Source organism: Drosophila virilis, chromosome 5 (assembly GCF_030788295.1).
Source record: "Drosophila virilis strain 15010-1051.87 chromosome 5, Dvir_AGI_RSII-ME, whole genome shotgun sequence".
Taxonomy (NCBI): Eukaryota; Metazoa; Arthropoda; class Insecta; order Diptera; family Drosophilidae; genus Drosophila; species Drosophila virilis.
The window spans coordinates 20,730,252-20,744,571 of NC_091547.1; the positions used below are offsets into that span (position 1 = coordinate 20,730,252).

Genomic DNA, 14,320 nt, shown 5'->3' on the forward strand with positions numbered 1-14,320 from the left:
GCAAATCATTAATAAATTCAAAATAATGTCGGATAAGATGTTTTAGTTTATTTCGTATTTTGGATTATTCTAGTTAATGTGTGAAAAACCTACATAGATGCTCATAAATAATATGAACTATATGGTTCATCTCCTCCAATGTTTTACAGCTTCAAGCAGGCCGTATGTTATTTACAGACAGCTTAAAGCATTTATTTAGACAGCTTTAATTATGCAGCTCTAGATCTACTGCAATATATGCGAAGTGTGTATATTGACTAGAACTTAAGAAGCTTCAAACACACACACTATGCCGCTGTAGATCTAACGCATAATACATTCCATTGGAAGGCCCTTTTTTAAGGGTAAGTAGAAAGCTTTAACTGTTACTTAAAGCTCCAATTAAAGCTCAGTTGAAACTCTATTAAAAGGTGTAGATTTATATTAATTGCTTAGGAAATCCGGCAACAACATCGTTTCTTCGGCTCCTGCAGTGGTGGTGCAGTCAAATCCATGCTGACCCTATAGGATTTTCTGCGTTTATCGATGGTGTCGGCAGTTACCTCGCCGACGAGCACCATAGGTTGTGCCAAAGGCGCCGCCTTTATCGGTTGATTCTCAATGATGAGCTCCGTTTGGCGTACTGATGGAGCTGTTGCTGTAGCTGTCGGAGTTGCTGCCACGGTCAACGACTGCACCACCCACTCAGAGCTATTGTTGACGGCTGGTACTTGTTGTGGCAACTGCTTAACTGTAACCAAGGGCGCGGACTGTTGTGGCGGCGCATCCAAATCCGTTAGCCACACAGCCTGCTCGGTTGTTTCAGTTGGCGGTGGTGCAGGTGCAGACTGCTGCAGTTGAGTTTCACTGCTGAACGCTGTTTGACTTACAGTAGCTGCTACTGCTGCTGCTGCTGTCACTGCAGTGTCTGCTGCTGCTGCTGCTGTCTGGAGTGGTTGACAGCCGGTTGAGTTGCTGGGCGTGGGTGGTGTCTGCATTGCCAGCGGCTTTGGCTCTACAGTTAATGATGCTGGCTGCTGTGGCGACGCATCCAAATCAGTAAGCCACACAAACTGGTCCTGCTCATCGCTGGGCGTTAGATAGGGTGGCGAGGACTTGGGCAGTGGTGGTGGCAAGGACATCTGTGGTTCGGCTTGTTTGTCTTTATGATGATGGTGGTGATGTTCAGTCTCTGGCTGTTCAATCTCTGTAATATCCACGCCATCGCTGACATCGGTTATGGTTAATGTTGTTGCCCCTTGATCATGATGTTGACGGTGATGATGATGTTTGTGATGATGCTGTTCATGATGCACGCGTTTCGCCGGCGTTGGCGACGTCTCAATTGTTGCTATTTCAAAACTTTCTATTACTATTGCGCCATTTATTTCCGTGCTAATTTCTTCAATTGTTGTTGTTGTTCTGCTTTCCATTTTTTTTAATTTAATTTTTCGCTCGCGTTCCGCTGCGTTTTCGCTGTGTCGTCTTACTAAAATTTTACAGTCCCCACCCCGTCAATTTATAGTCTAATGTTTATGTCATAGCAAATGTATTTTCATGCCACAAATCCTTACAAATAGTCGCTAGATAACCGATAAGATAGCTGCCAAATGTTTGGGTTTTTTTTTCGCTTTTAACTTATTTGGCAACTATTTGACTTGACATTTGGCTGTGCTTGTTGCTGTGGCTGTTGTTGTTGTTGGGGTAACTGCTCTCGAGCTTTACCTTCTGGCTGCTGAGCACTGGACTCTACAAATTACATTAATTTTTGATATAACAACTTGCATTTGTATAAGGATCTGGCATTTGGCTTACTGCTCTTTTGTGGTTGTTGTTTCTGTTGTCGTTTTCTTTGTGCATTGTTTGCACTCGCTCCAATAATAACAAGTGTTGCTGGCGGCACAGACATTATTTGTGATCTATATGTTTGTTGCCTTGCTGATGTTTTTGTCTGGACGCAGTTAACTCTACTGTTGGCATTGGCGGGCACTTGCCTTACTTTTATAAGTCGAACAAGCTGCATATCTCACATAGCTGATAAGATATTAATAGATAGTTCAGAGCTGTCAATAGGCCAGGGCTCATTTTTTAAATTCGACTATTTAACTATTGTAATTGATAACTAAATGACGTCATGTTATTGGGCTGTTTTAAAGCACAGAGTTCATTGAATGCACTCCAATTAAGTTTGGGTGAACCTATTATTTATGGCTTATTTTGAGATTTATTGCATGTGAAGTTATATCTAACCATATGTCTTTTGCAACATGATTTGACTTTTGATCTTGAATACATTTGGATAAAAATATCTTTCGTTTAGGTTTCAGTTTAAGTGATTTAGTTTTGTCTGAAATTTGCTTTATATCTGTTTGTGCAGGGCCTCGCATTTACTACTAAAATAAATGTAGATTTTAAGCTCATAATGCTTAGTACATTTCATTAAATATCAGTGGGATGTAAGCATTGGTTGGCTTATTGTGTCACAAGATCTTTTTTGTTTAGTTTCGCATCGAACTAGTTTGTGTGCAATTCACAAATTTGTACATGCTATAAAATATAACCTAAATGAGACCAAAGAACAGTCCAATCTAAGACTGTAGCAAACTTTTTATTTATTTTTTTGTGAGAGATATTTTTGTTCAAGCCAATACTATATATTGGAAAAAGTTAGTTCATCAGTCTTTAGTTTTGTTTTGGAATTTCTTGCGGCTCTGTAGTTTTTTGTCTTTTACAGCATTTCTTATACCACTTTTTGTGAGTTTTTGCTGTGGCTTCACTTTGCTTGGGATTTGCTTTTGGCTCTTGCGCTGCAAAATGTACGATGAATTTCTTATGTGAATATTCATTTCATAAAGGTCAAGGCTTACTTTTTCGCTGCGGCTGCAACTGCTGCTTGTATTGACTCTGCTGCAACATTTGCAGCTGCTGCATTTGTTGCAACCGCTGAATCTGCTGTTGTTGCTGCTGCTGCCGCGGCATGTTGCATGCGCTGTTCAGGGCAATAAGCGTGGTTGTTGCTGTCAGTGCGAACATATTGCTGAGACCGGCTGTGTGTGTGTGTGTCGAGTGCTTGGTGTGTGCTTTGCTTTTATAGACGCCGAAAGAGGCACGCGACGGCATTTTGATAAGATTGCGAGTAATTACACTATCCGAGCAGGTTTTTGGCGCTTGGCATTAGTTGGCATTGCTCTTGGCGCTTTTGTCAGCTTGCCAATTGCTGTTGAAGCCAAGCCAGGCCACGCCTACGCTCTAGCTCACGCCCACGCATCGCCAGCGGCACTTTAGCCAGCTGGCACTCGAACACGTACACGCCTCAAAGCCACGCCTGCCCCCAAACTTGTTTGCTACCAACTCCTGCCTGCCCATCGTCTGGCTTGAATTTGGTTTGTTTCTGGGTCTCGGGTCTTTGGACTTGTCATTAAATATGCAGGTTACCAGTGCCAATGGTGCCAAAATCCACTCCACTTGCACGCTAGGTGGGCGTGGCACTGGATTAGTTTTAGTTTGCGTTACGTATCCTGCACGTTGAGAAGACCCACTGTCCTAGGTCGAGCAGAATTTCAGTCTTTAGTTTTCTGGCACATTTGTATACCCTGCAGCCATAGAAAATTGCTTGAAAAGGGCTACAATGTTTATTTGAAAGCGTTTGACACAGGCTGATAAAAGCCATCTAAGTTGATCAATTGACTATTAGGTCTAGATTAGCGAAATGTCTTCTAGTTGGATATTAAATAATGTTTATCTATATATTTTCGTTTGAGCTCAATTGATAATCGACTTTTTAGCCTGTACAGGTTAAATATATCAACTCGAGCTATAAGATACAGACATATCAAATAGGGATTTTCGCTTTACGCAGAGCAAGAACAAACATGAATTTGTTATACTCTGTGACAGAGGAATGAACCTCGCCGGCCGCAGGGCATCTTCTAGTCGGTCACTCATGACAGCGCGCCTCTGTTTGTTTTCTTCGTCCGCTTTTGCTGTTACTTCTTGCTTCTGGGGAAAGCCTTTTAAAGTTGCAGCATTAGCCCAGCTACGTGCCACGATCTCTGTCAGTGTCTCAGGACAAACACGAACGCCCCGCCCCTTCGTCCACAAGCTGTTTGCCGGAGTAGTGTAATGTGCTTTGAAGTGTGCTAGAGAGCTGCTTTTGTTTGTTGTTGCTGCAGCTGGTGCCTGCTTTAAATGTGTTGCAAGTAGTTTTCCACGTCGCGGACAAACACCTGACGCATATGTTAAGTATGGCGAATTGAGCCCACACTGACAAGGATACGCAGATAAATAGCCAGAGTCAACTGCATTTGAGCATGCGTCACGTATGCACAAAAAATGCACAGCCTTATGTAACTATACATATCTATATAAATATATTTCTATATACAGCAAGGATGTCTTACAAATCGCCTCTGTGTGAACTCTTGTTAGCTTTGGGGAACTACTTAATTGCGTATACGCCTTGTATGTTCTTTTATGTTTCTGCCTTGTCATTATTTTTTATCGCTCCAGCTAATTTATCATTTGCCTATTTTTAGTTTCTTGTAATTATTGAACATTCACGACTGTGTGCTTGGCTATATTTAGCTACAGCCACGAAGTAAATGTTCATTTTCGTGTCAATTAAAATTAGTTTAAGAAAAGAACGAAATTGTTATTGATTAAGGCTTAGCGCAGTTAATTACAATGAATTGGGTCTAAGTACTACAAATATTGATCGGCTTCATTTGGAAAATGAATGAGCACTTTAGAACGGAAAAATTCTGTTTAGATTTAGTATTTTTTTTTTTTTATAAATTAATATGCCTCAAGTATAGAGAAACAATTTAAAGGTAGCTCAGAGTTTTTCTTGTGGAAGCTTTGTTTAATTTGAAATTAAAGCGCACATTTTTTGTACTCTACTCACTTTGGATTCATTTTGGCCAGCAGCTGTGAGCGTATGCGTTGCCGCTCATCATTAAAGGGTGTCTGCTGCTCCCGTTCCCGCTCCCGTTGACGCTCCCGTTCGATGCTCGCGGAGAGCTCGTTGTTCATCTCGACGTGATTGTGCTCGGCATCCAGGTGGGTTTGCGTCTGGACTGTCTCATATTTGCGATCATCCTCGGCAATGTTGAATACTTCGCTCAGCTCGTACTCCCTTAGCTGCAAAATGGAAAATGGAAGATTTTCAGACTCAGCAAAGCAAATGTTAAGCACACACACGGGCACATGTGAGTGTGTGTGTGCAGCATATTAATTTACGCGGATTATGTGCCCGGCATGAGCAAAGCGAATGCTTACAGCTAAATACAAAACAGGTGCATGAATAGCTGCGAGCATTCGTGTGTGAGCCTGAGTGTGAGTATGGACATGTGTATGTGTTATGTGTGTTTGTGTGAGTTTGAGTACAGGTGCGCCTAACGCGCTGCTAATTTCAATTTGTGGCAAATATTGACACAGACACAGCAGAGAATACCACTATGCGGCAGGTGTGTACATGAGCTAGAGCCAGGGCAGGCTTAGGACTAAGAGGTAGCGAGGGGTAGCTCTGGCTATTGGGTCTGCGACACCGAGTATAAAAACTTTTGTTGGCGCGCTGTCGCGCATTTTAATTTATTTGTTTGGGCTGCTGTCATTTTCTATATAGGGAGAGCGCTTCGCATTGTTATTGCCACATTCTTGTTGTTGTTGGCCCTCTTTTGCCACACTTTGGGCCCGCAGCTTATCGGGGGCTACCTTTTTCGCAAATGCGTCGACAGCGCACGGCTCTAGTCCGCGTGTTGCTTCTGTGGCATTTAAATACACACGCACACGCATACACACACAGACATCCACACATAATCCGCACGGCGCAACAAACACTGTGAAATTCCTTGTGGATTACAAAAACAGACCCAGATCCAAATCCACAGGCAAACAACACAGGCTCAGCTGTCTGCTCTCCACTCACGGTCTCGACTCTCACACATTCCATTCCAATCCGAGATTTCATGCCCTTTTTGGCATGCGGCAAATGGCACACAGAGCATTTCCGGCATTCACTTTAACATTTCAACCAAATTTAAGAATTTAATGCTCAACCAAATCAACACATAATTACACCGAACAGCAGGCGGGCCTGCATAACTAAATCTCCTGGCCTGGTCCACATGTCTTGGCCATAAAATGAAGCAGACGACCATTTCTTCTAAGTAAATAACTTTCCATTTCGTTTGGCCATAAACAAAAGTGGCCAAATATAAGCTAAATAAAAGCGACAATGCGCCAATTAGCGCACTTTGAATACCCTTTCTTGTATTATAGTACAGTGCTTGGGTTGGATCGATCCACGATTTCATATACCATAAGAAAAATTGAGCTTAAATTAGGTTGATAAATATATATCGAACTTTAAAGAGTTGTATAAGGAAATCCTATTATCATTGGACATCTTGAGATGAGTTTTTAAATTGTAGAAGTTTTAGTTTTTGATATTAATTTGATTACTTATTAGATGACTGACATTGCAGGTGTACTCAATGTAAGGGTATGCAAAAGAGTAGACATTTTTAGGGCCTTCACACCAACGTCGCCAACCAAATGCCACGCCCCCAGCCACAGAAAATAAAACTAGAATTAGTTGTGTCAAAAAGGCGTTACAGCAACAACAGCAGCAGCAACAACAACAACAGCAGCAACAAAAACAACAGCTCGGGCAAGCAAAACAACACCAAGAACAAGAGACGGCCAACTGGTGCTGAAGCTGGCCAACAAATAAAGAATAATGACCACACGTACAGTGTAAGTGCCACGCCCACACCTAAAGCAACAGCCCCCGAGTAACTATGCAAACGTAGTCGAAACATCTGCCAACAGAGCTGGGCGTAAATTTTATGTGCGGCCGAGAGACGCACATAAAAGCAATTTTGATGAGCGGCAACGACTACAACCCCTGGCTAGTTGATAAGGGGTGGGTAGGAGGTTGGTAGGGGTACGAATTGCGGGTGGAACTGGGCGTAAGGTTCTGTGTACAACAATGTTCTATCCATTGTGAGCGTAAGTGCCGCACTTTCTGAACAACGTCCAGCAATATAATTACAATGCCTGAATAGCCGCTGTGTATGTGTGTCTGTGAGTACGAGTGTGTGTGCGTGTTTTTGTGTGTGCGTGTGTGTGTGCGTGGGCGGTTTAAGTGACTGTTGCTGCCGCTGCTTCTTCTTTTATGTTAAGACCATGGCAAATTTTGCATTAGCATTGTGCTGAAATGGTGCACGTTCACGATTTGTGGCAACTAATGGATTGGCGCTTATTAAGGCCAAATGCAATGGCGCCTTCTCTGATGTGGCCTCTACTGCTCGGGCAACGGGCGTTGGTAGATGTAGCTAAGATAATGTAATGGCGATTTAGAAATAATTTATTGAATACAAGTGTACCTTTAATTGAGGAGCCCTCGGCTCGCCGGGGGAATTTATTTAATCTTTGTGCGAAACATTAGAATGGTTATTCATTATGAAATTGATTGGTGGCTAGCAGAAGTATGTGAGCTCCTCAGGGAATAAGTCGAGTTTAGTTGCTGCATGAAAGACTGTAGTTTGTGCTGCGTATTCCAAAAAGTAGGTCTTGGCATTACAAATATTTTTTTAATATTTTTTGAGCCCCTTATCATACCATGTTCAATTCTTAAATTTGCCTTAAAATTTAATTTCTATTACCAAAAGTGTGCCCATTCAAGCAAGCCACCTTATTAGCTTTCTTACAGCACTATTTTTCTGTTTACAAGACTAGTTAAAATGAAACTTCTTAGGTCTCAATGGCACTCTTGTTTGCTTTTGAAATATAAGCTGTTCCACTTAAAAGCGATTTTCTATTTTCACTTTCTGAACTGTACACTTTGTACTCCGAACTTTACAGCTGTTATTCTTCTTCTAAGCATTCGATTTTTTGCTGCTTTTATACCTGAAACAGACTGTTCCTTTTCCCAACGTTGGAACATATTTAACAAAATATATTGAATTGAAATAACATGTAATTAGTGTTGACCTCGCATTATACAATTGCCTAGTTAACATTCTAATGATGGCAACAAAATTCATTATTTGCTTTTCAGCACAGCCTTTGTTGACAGACATATCATTTAAATTAAATTAACGTAATTTTTTATATATTTTTTTTTTTTGTTGTAAACTTTTTTCCCGCGTTTATTTCCGCCCGCTTAGCGCCAGCTGCTGAAGCAGCTGATTTATAAAGCGCATTAACACGCAGCCACAGGAATATGCTGTGGTCCCTCGGAGCACACACACAAACACACCCACAAGCACACACGCAATGCCATTACACATGTTTGACGCCATTGTAATGCTAATGGCTCATTAGCACTTTGATTTTTTTTGCTTTTTCTCTGTTTTATTTTTTTTTTTGGGTTGGGGTTTGGGTTGAAGGACGCACATGAAAAGTCATTAGGGGCTGTAAACGGGGGCAGCAACATTTTGACTGCTAATTTGCAGTTAATTAAGTTGTTTAAGCTTTTTTGAAGAGCACATCAGCAGCAGCAGCAGCAGCAGTAGGAGCAGCAGCAGGTGCTCCTCCACTTACCTTGATAAACTGAAACGTGGCAATGGGCGGCAGCCGCTTGCTCTTTGGATAGTAAAAGCTGCCTGCTGGATGGGCCGGATAGCGTGACGTGATGCGATAGATGACGCCCTGCGGCGCTGTTGGCCAATTGGGTGCGGTAAAGGTGAAGCCGTTGTCGGTGCCCGCATCAAGTGGATCCAATTCAACGGTCACCGTGTCAATCCAGGAGCCGCCCACACAAAGCTGCAAAAAGCAAAAAAAAAGCGAATTTAGTGTTTGGGATTTCAAATGCATTTGATTTCTCGGTTTGCAAAGCTCACCTCAAACGAGTCGACGCCTATAAACCAATCCGGCGAGGGCACAATGCGCGTCATTAGCGATACCAAACTGTGATTGCTGTCCACAAACACTTTCGCCTCGCTCCGTCCCGCTCCCAGCTGTATGGCCGGCAGGCTGAACTCGTCAAATACGCTGCGCTCGGCCATTGTTGGAGCTGTGCCTGCAACCGTTGCTGTCGAGGATTTCTGTGCCTGCATCTGTTGCTGCTGCTGTTCGCCGGCATTGCTGTCCAGCAGCTCCGTTTTGCCCGTCTCGGCGAACTGTTTAACGCCAGCCGTTGCCGGTTGTCCGATGTGATAAAGCCCATAGTTGGCATTGTGTGTGCGACCTGTGGGCGGATGGGAGACACGTGCTGAGTCATTTACATTTAATGAGCTTTAAACAGCAACAGCAACAACATAATACAAAAAGAAACAATTGCTGCAAATTGTGGAAACATTTGCATTGCAACCAACACGCGACACTCGACTCGTTTTAAGCGCTGCCGTCAGCTGTTTTCATTTGCTATCAGCTTAAATTTCAGATTACGTATACGCAGCGTGGCCATGATTGCGCACTTAACTGCATTAGAGCCGTGCTCATGTGAGTGTGTGTGTGTGTGTGTAAGCCACTATGTTAAAGTGAGCCATTAGCGAAGTGCAGCGTGGGGGTTTTCAAGTGTGACATATAATACTTAAGAGCCCGCTCAGGTGTTGAAAACGGCTGTCACATATGCTTACATAAGTTGCAGCAACGTTGTAAACATATTTATAAAACTATTAAAATTACTTTAATAAGCTGTTGAACTGTCTATCAGAGAAAGTTCTAATAATGCCTGCTTATGGGAATAGAGAGAAGCGGAAAACCAAGTTTAGACCCAATGTCAAACCAAACAAAGAATCTTATATGAAAGTGAAGTGAGGAGCGCAGAGTAAAGCTAATTTATTATTTACTTAGGGAATTGCTAGAACTTCAATCTCTTTTAACGCTTCTCACTACTTTATTCCCTTATTTCTTGTAGGAAAAGAGAAGCTTCGTGCGAAGAACTAGCCAATACCAAAAATAAATAATCTCCAAATATGTTACAATATTTTGTGAAAAACGTGTTAAATATTGAAGCCTTGAAAAAACCAAAATAAAAAGTGAATGTCAAAAGTAAGCTGGAGCTTCACTGCGAATTAGCTTCGAGACTGATTCGATTATTAACGGCAATGACACATTGAAAAGTTTTCAAACGGCTGCTTTAACATAAGTGAAAGGAATTATTTCAGAGACATAAAAAATAAATTTAAATGATAAATATCTAAGATTAAAGAAAAATGCAATAAAATAGGAAGAAGCGAAGTGAGAAGCATTCTTATAGCTTAAAGGCCACATAAAAAATTAACACACGCTAAGAAACTTGAAGCCGCGTTCAACGAACTCGAGGGTAAAACTTGAAGCGGAATTGCAGAATTAATCAATGAAATTCTCAACAAACTTTTTAAAAAAGAAAACTGGTAAAGTTGTGCATTGGAATAAATTATATTTTTACTTTTTTGTTGCTGTTATTTTTAAATAATTGAGAAATGCTTATTCACAATTCCTTTGGCATTGCTTAGAACTTCTCGCGACTGTAAACAAAAACTTTTGCTGTGCTCTACTTAATGAAAGCCATAGTAAAGAGAACACCTTTTATAGAAGCCGTCAACATCTTTCAATTCCAATTGCTTTTATGGCAACAGAAATCCATGGGAAAAGTTTGAGTCAAGCCAAAGCCAATTGCAAAGTCCGTGCAAAGCGCCATTTGCAATTATTGGCTAGCGATCCAAAAGTATGCAACAAACTTGTCAATTACACAAAGTGCAAGGCAAATAAACAAAAAGAAACAAGAAAAAAAAAGGTAAAATAAAAAGCCAAGGCATAAATAATAATATTGCATTTGACACACTTTCCAAACAGGTTGCCTCTCGTACCCCGCACCAATACCAACACCCCCTCTATTGGCTGGCGGCATTGCATAAAAGCGCAAAAGTTGAAAAGGCAAAAATATGCTTTGTAGTTGGGGCTTTCATTAGCCGAAGCGTTGTCAAAGCTGAGCAGAGCAAGAAAAAACTTGTAAATTAAAAATAAGTAAGCAAAAGAGGGACAAAGTGAGATATATAAATAAAGAGAGAGTGAGAGAAATAGAGAGAGAGGGAGAGAGAGAGAGAAAACAAAACTAATAAATAAACTGACACACTGTGGGAGCCATTGAAAAGGCAAAAACCAAACAACCCAAAGAAAATATCTCAAAAATAAAATGAAACAAGACAAGGCACAAAAATAAAAAAGTGCAAGAAAAAACAGCTAATTGCATGCCGAAGATTAAATACCCTATGGCTTCAGATTGTGCAGATATGGGAGAAGTATTATGCGGATCGTAATTGGTGAGTTTGCTTAATAGAAAATTTGCTTATATAAAAAATCATTTTGTAATATTCAAGTTTGGTTGGGATTTCTTGAAAACGAAACAAGTAGACGGGCAGACGGAGATGACTAAATCGGATAAAGAATATATATTGATATAGGGCTCATGCGTTACACATTTCATGGGAAAATGTTAGCACCCTCTATAAGAGCATACGAATGTGGCACAAGTGGCATGTTGCAATGTTAATTGAAGACAAATAAAAGCCTGGCGACAGCGAGCGAAAAGGCAGAAGGGAGAAACCAAGACGAGACAAGAAAATGTAGATGAAAACAGACAGAAAACCGCAGTCAAGAGCAGCCGCAGTCGCAGCATTCGCAGCAGTAGCAGCAGCTCGGATATAACTTCAAAGGCGCTGCAGCGCATGTGACAAAGCGGGCGTGGCAGTGGGCAGCAGCGGGTGGCAACATCTGATGGCTGGTGGCACAGGCAGCAACTGCGGCAGCGTGTGACAATTTTCGTTGTGGCACAAAGAGGAAAAAAGACATCGCACTGCCTGAAGGCGAATTGGAGCGCAACATTTTAAATTACGTGTGGCAATGGGCAATCCGAATGACTTTTTGTTTCAAAGACTGAAAAGGAGGGTAGACGAGAGAGAGATGGAGAGAGAGAGAGAGAGAGATGAAGATGCCTATAGGCAAAATAACAAAAACAAATCATGACCATGCTGCAAGCAATAACCTGAGCAAATATCATGAGTTGCTCAAAAAACAAGATTAAGTAACAAGTCAAATAAAAACAATCCTCAAATATGAACGGAAAACATGATTAAGGAAATATTTTGACAATTATTTCAAGTCAGTTAAATCTTGTGGCTATTATGCTCCACTTTTTATTACGATGGGTAAGAGTAAAAGAAGCTCTAGCCCTAGCTTTCACTGCAATTCAGCTCAATAAAATCATAAAACGAAATATTTTAATATAATTCTCTCTTATAATACTTCAGCAATAGTATAAAATAAACGCTTCATTAACCATTTGCAGTGTACAGTAAAAAACTTGTCTTATATTTTTTAAACCAGCACTCAAAAAATAGTTCTTAACTTGAGCTGATTATTATAACCACTCAGTTCGCTCTTTGTGTTTCGCAACAAAGGGACTGGTGCATAATATCTTCCGGCCTGCCTGATCTGGCTTTCAGCCGAAACCGCATCAGAGCTCTTAAGCTTCGGCAGCAACAGGATGTCGGTCGAGTCTTAAATAGCTGCACAGGATGCATGTTCTTCGGCAGGACTTTTGTCGCAGTTACACAGAAAAGACAAAAAGTAGCCAACATCCGTTGGCCTTGCACTTATATGAAATTAAACTCGCTTTCATGCCAGCCGTTGTTGGAAAACCTGGAAAATGTACGCCCTAAGAAGTCGACAGCTAGCAAATGCTGCGGTGCAGGCGAGAAAAACTTAAGCAGCGTTCTGCATTGGAGTTGCTTACAAGATTTGTTAAGAAGCTTAGCTCGGGAGATGAGCTCTCAAAGTAAGAATTATCCGAACTGTATAATAATTATAATAATAATAAAAATAGTTAAACTAACTAGGCTCAGCTTAGCTCTAGCTGGCTATTAGATGCTTATCTTGTTAAGTTACTTTGGTCAAAATCGTATCAGTTAACATAATATCTATAAATTTACTGCTTAGCAATCTTTGAAACGAATAAAGGTCATTATGTCATGACCAATGCACATTTGTCAGTTATTTTTGCGTTGGACCAGTTTGGCTGGAGCTTATGGAAACTTTCGCTTTCGGGCCAATATGAGCAGCAGCTCAATCAATTACGACATGGTCATTGCATTGCCCACAAAATAAGCATAATAAATTTGCAATTAAATGCTTAAATTGTGCAAATGGTTTGCCAATGCGGTGGTCGCGGTGGAAGCCAATCGAGCTGGTGGCCACCGCCAGTGGTCAAATGGTCGCCGTTTAAATGACCACTGCGAAAGAGATAGGCAGAGTGAGAGGAGCGTAGGGCAGCCGATAGATCTCTGGCCGTCTGGGGGAGAGATAAATGTGCGCTATAAAAACAAACAATGAAAAAGCCAATGCGTGCGAGAGAGAGAGAAAGCGCGAGCGTAAGGCTATGGGCAAAGGACGTGAGTGTAATTAATGCTTAATTATGCACATTAAAAGCCAAAACCTGACACGGCTGTTCCGTGCACCGCTGGCCACGTAATAAATGCGCGCCACGTATGGCCCATAAATTACACTTTGCCCCACCATGAAACTATATTGCGCATACGCCACATTGTGCGTGGGCCGCGCAGCAGAGGCAGCTGGAAAGCTAGCTACAGAAATCGAATCATAGCTATGGCCATATCATAATTGAAAATCGCAAACTGCAACAAATTAATATGAATTTGCCAAATTGACAAAAAAAAATGCACACACACACATACATCGTTAAATAAATAAGGAAAATAAATAAGTTAATGGTCGTAATATGCAAGTGCAATGTGGCGCAAAGCCAAAAGTTTTCCCGCGGGTGGTTTAATAAATATGTGTGTGATAAAATCTGCTTCAACTATAGAAAAGTTTTTGCTCTTTTGCAGCTTCTACATAAGCATCAAAAGTTTTTAAATTAGAGAGTAAACACTAAAGTGCGGGGATTATGTTCAATTGCTGTTAACATAACAGAACTGAGAGCGGGGGAAGCGCATAACATAGTTTAAACTACAACAGAGAAAGATAGGAAAAGAATGCAATAGAGAGAGAGAGAGAGAGGGAGAGAGAACAAGGAAAAACGAGAGAGAAAGAGAGAGAACAATTAGAAGGGAGTGGTGTTAACATTTGCAAATATGCTAATATGTTATCCTTATTTTTATTTCCTCAATGTTAAAATCATTGCTAAAATAATAGGCATATATTCCAAGTTAACAGAGTCTTTTTAACATCTTTACAATGTTAACATAACTGGTATCGTTATGTTAAGTATTATTTAGTAGCACCTATTAAAGAAAATAGCACTATACTGTAAATGTTATATTAAATTTACATGCAAAATAAACACATTGTACAATGAATGATATTCCGATAAATAAAACGTTCTAATTTCCGT

At 40.9% G+C, this 14,320-nt stretch overlaps 2 protein-coding genes across 3 annotated transcripts in view; both read right to left on the reverse strand.

Moving 5' to 3' along the window:
* The window catches only part of mspo (M-spondin), a 119,509-nt gene that overhangs the window by 4,790 nt on the left and 100,399 nt on the right, over positions 1 to 14,320 (reverse strand). For both annotated transcript variants that reach the window (XM_070209701.1, XM_032437212.2), the window contains exons 2-4: positions 8,826 to 9,172; positions 8,527 to 8,748; positions 4,883 to 5,118 (exon numbers count right to left, since the gene is read on the reverse strand). In XM_070209701.1, the coding sequence (XP_070065802.1) occupies positions 4,883 to 5,118; positions 8,527 to 8,748; positions 8,826 to 9,172 (805 nt within the window). The remainder of the gene's footprint in view (positions 1 to 4,882; positions 5,119 to 8,526; positions 8,749 to 8,825; positions 9,173 to 14,320) is intronic.
* On the reverse strand, positions 13 to 2,262 carry LOC26530684 (putative uncharacterized protein DDB_G0290521). Its single transcript, XM_015174749.3, has 2 exons — positions 1,795 to 2,262; positions 13 to 1,728 (listed from the first exon to the last, which is right to left on the reverse strand). The coding sequence occupies exon 2, from the start codon at positions 1,410 to 1,412 to the stop codon at positions 432 to 434; it is 981 nt and encodes a 326-aa protein (XP_015030235.1). The 5' UTR covers positions 1,413 to 1,728; positions 1,795 to 2,262; the 3' UTR covers positions 13 to 431.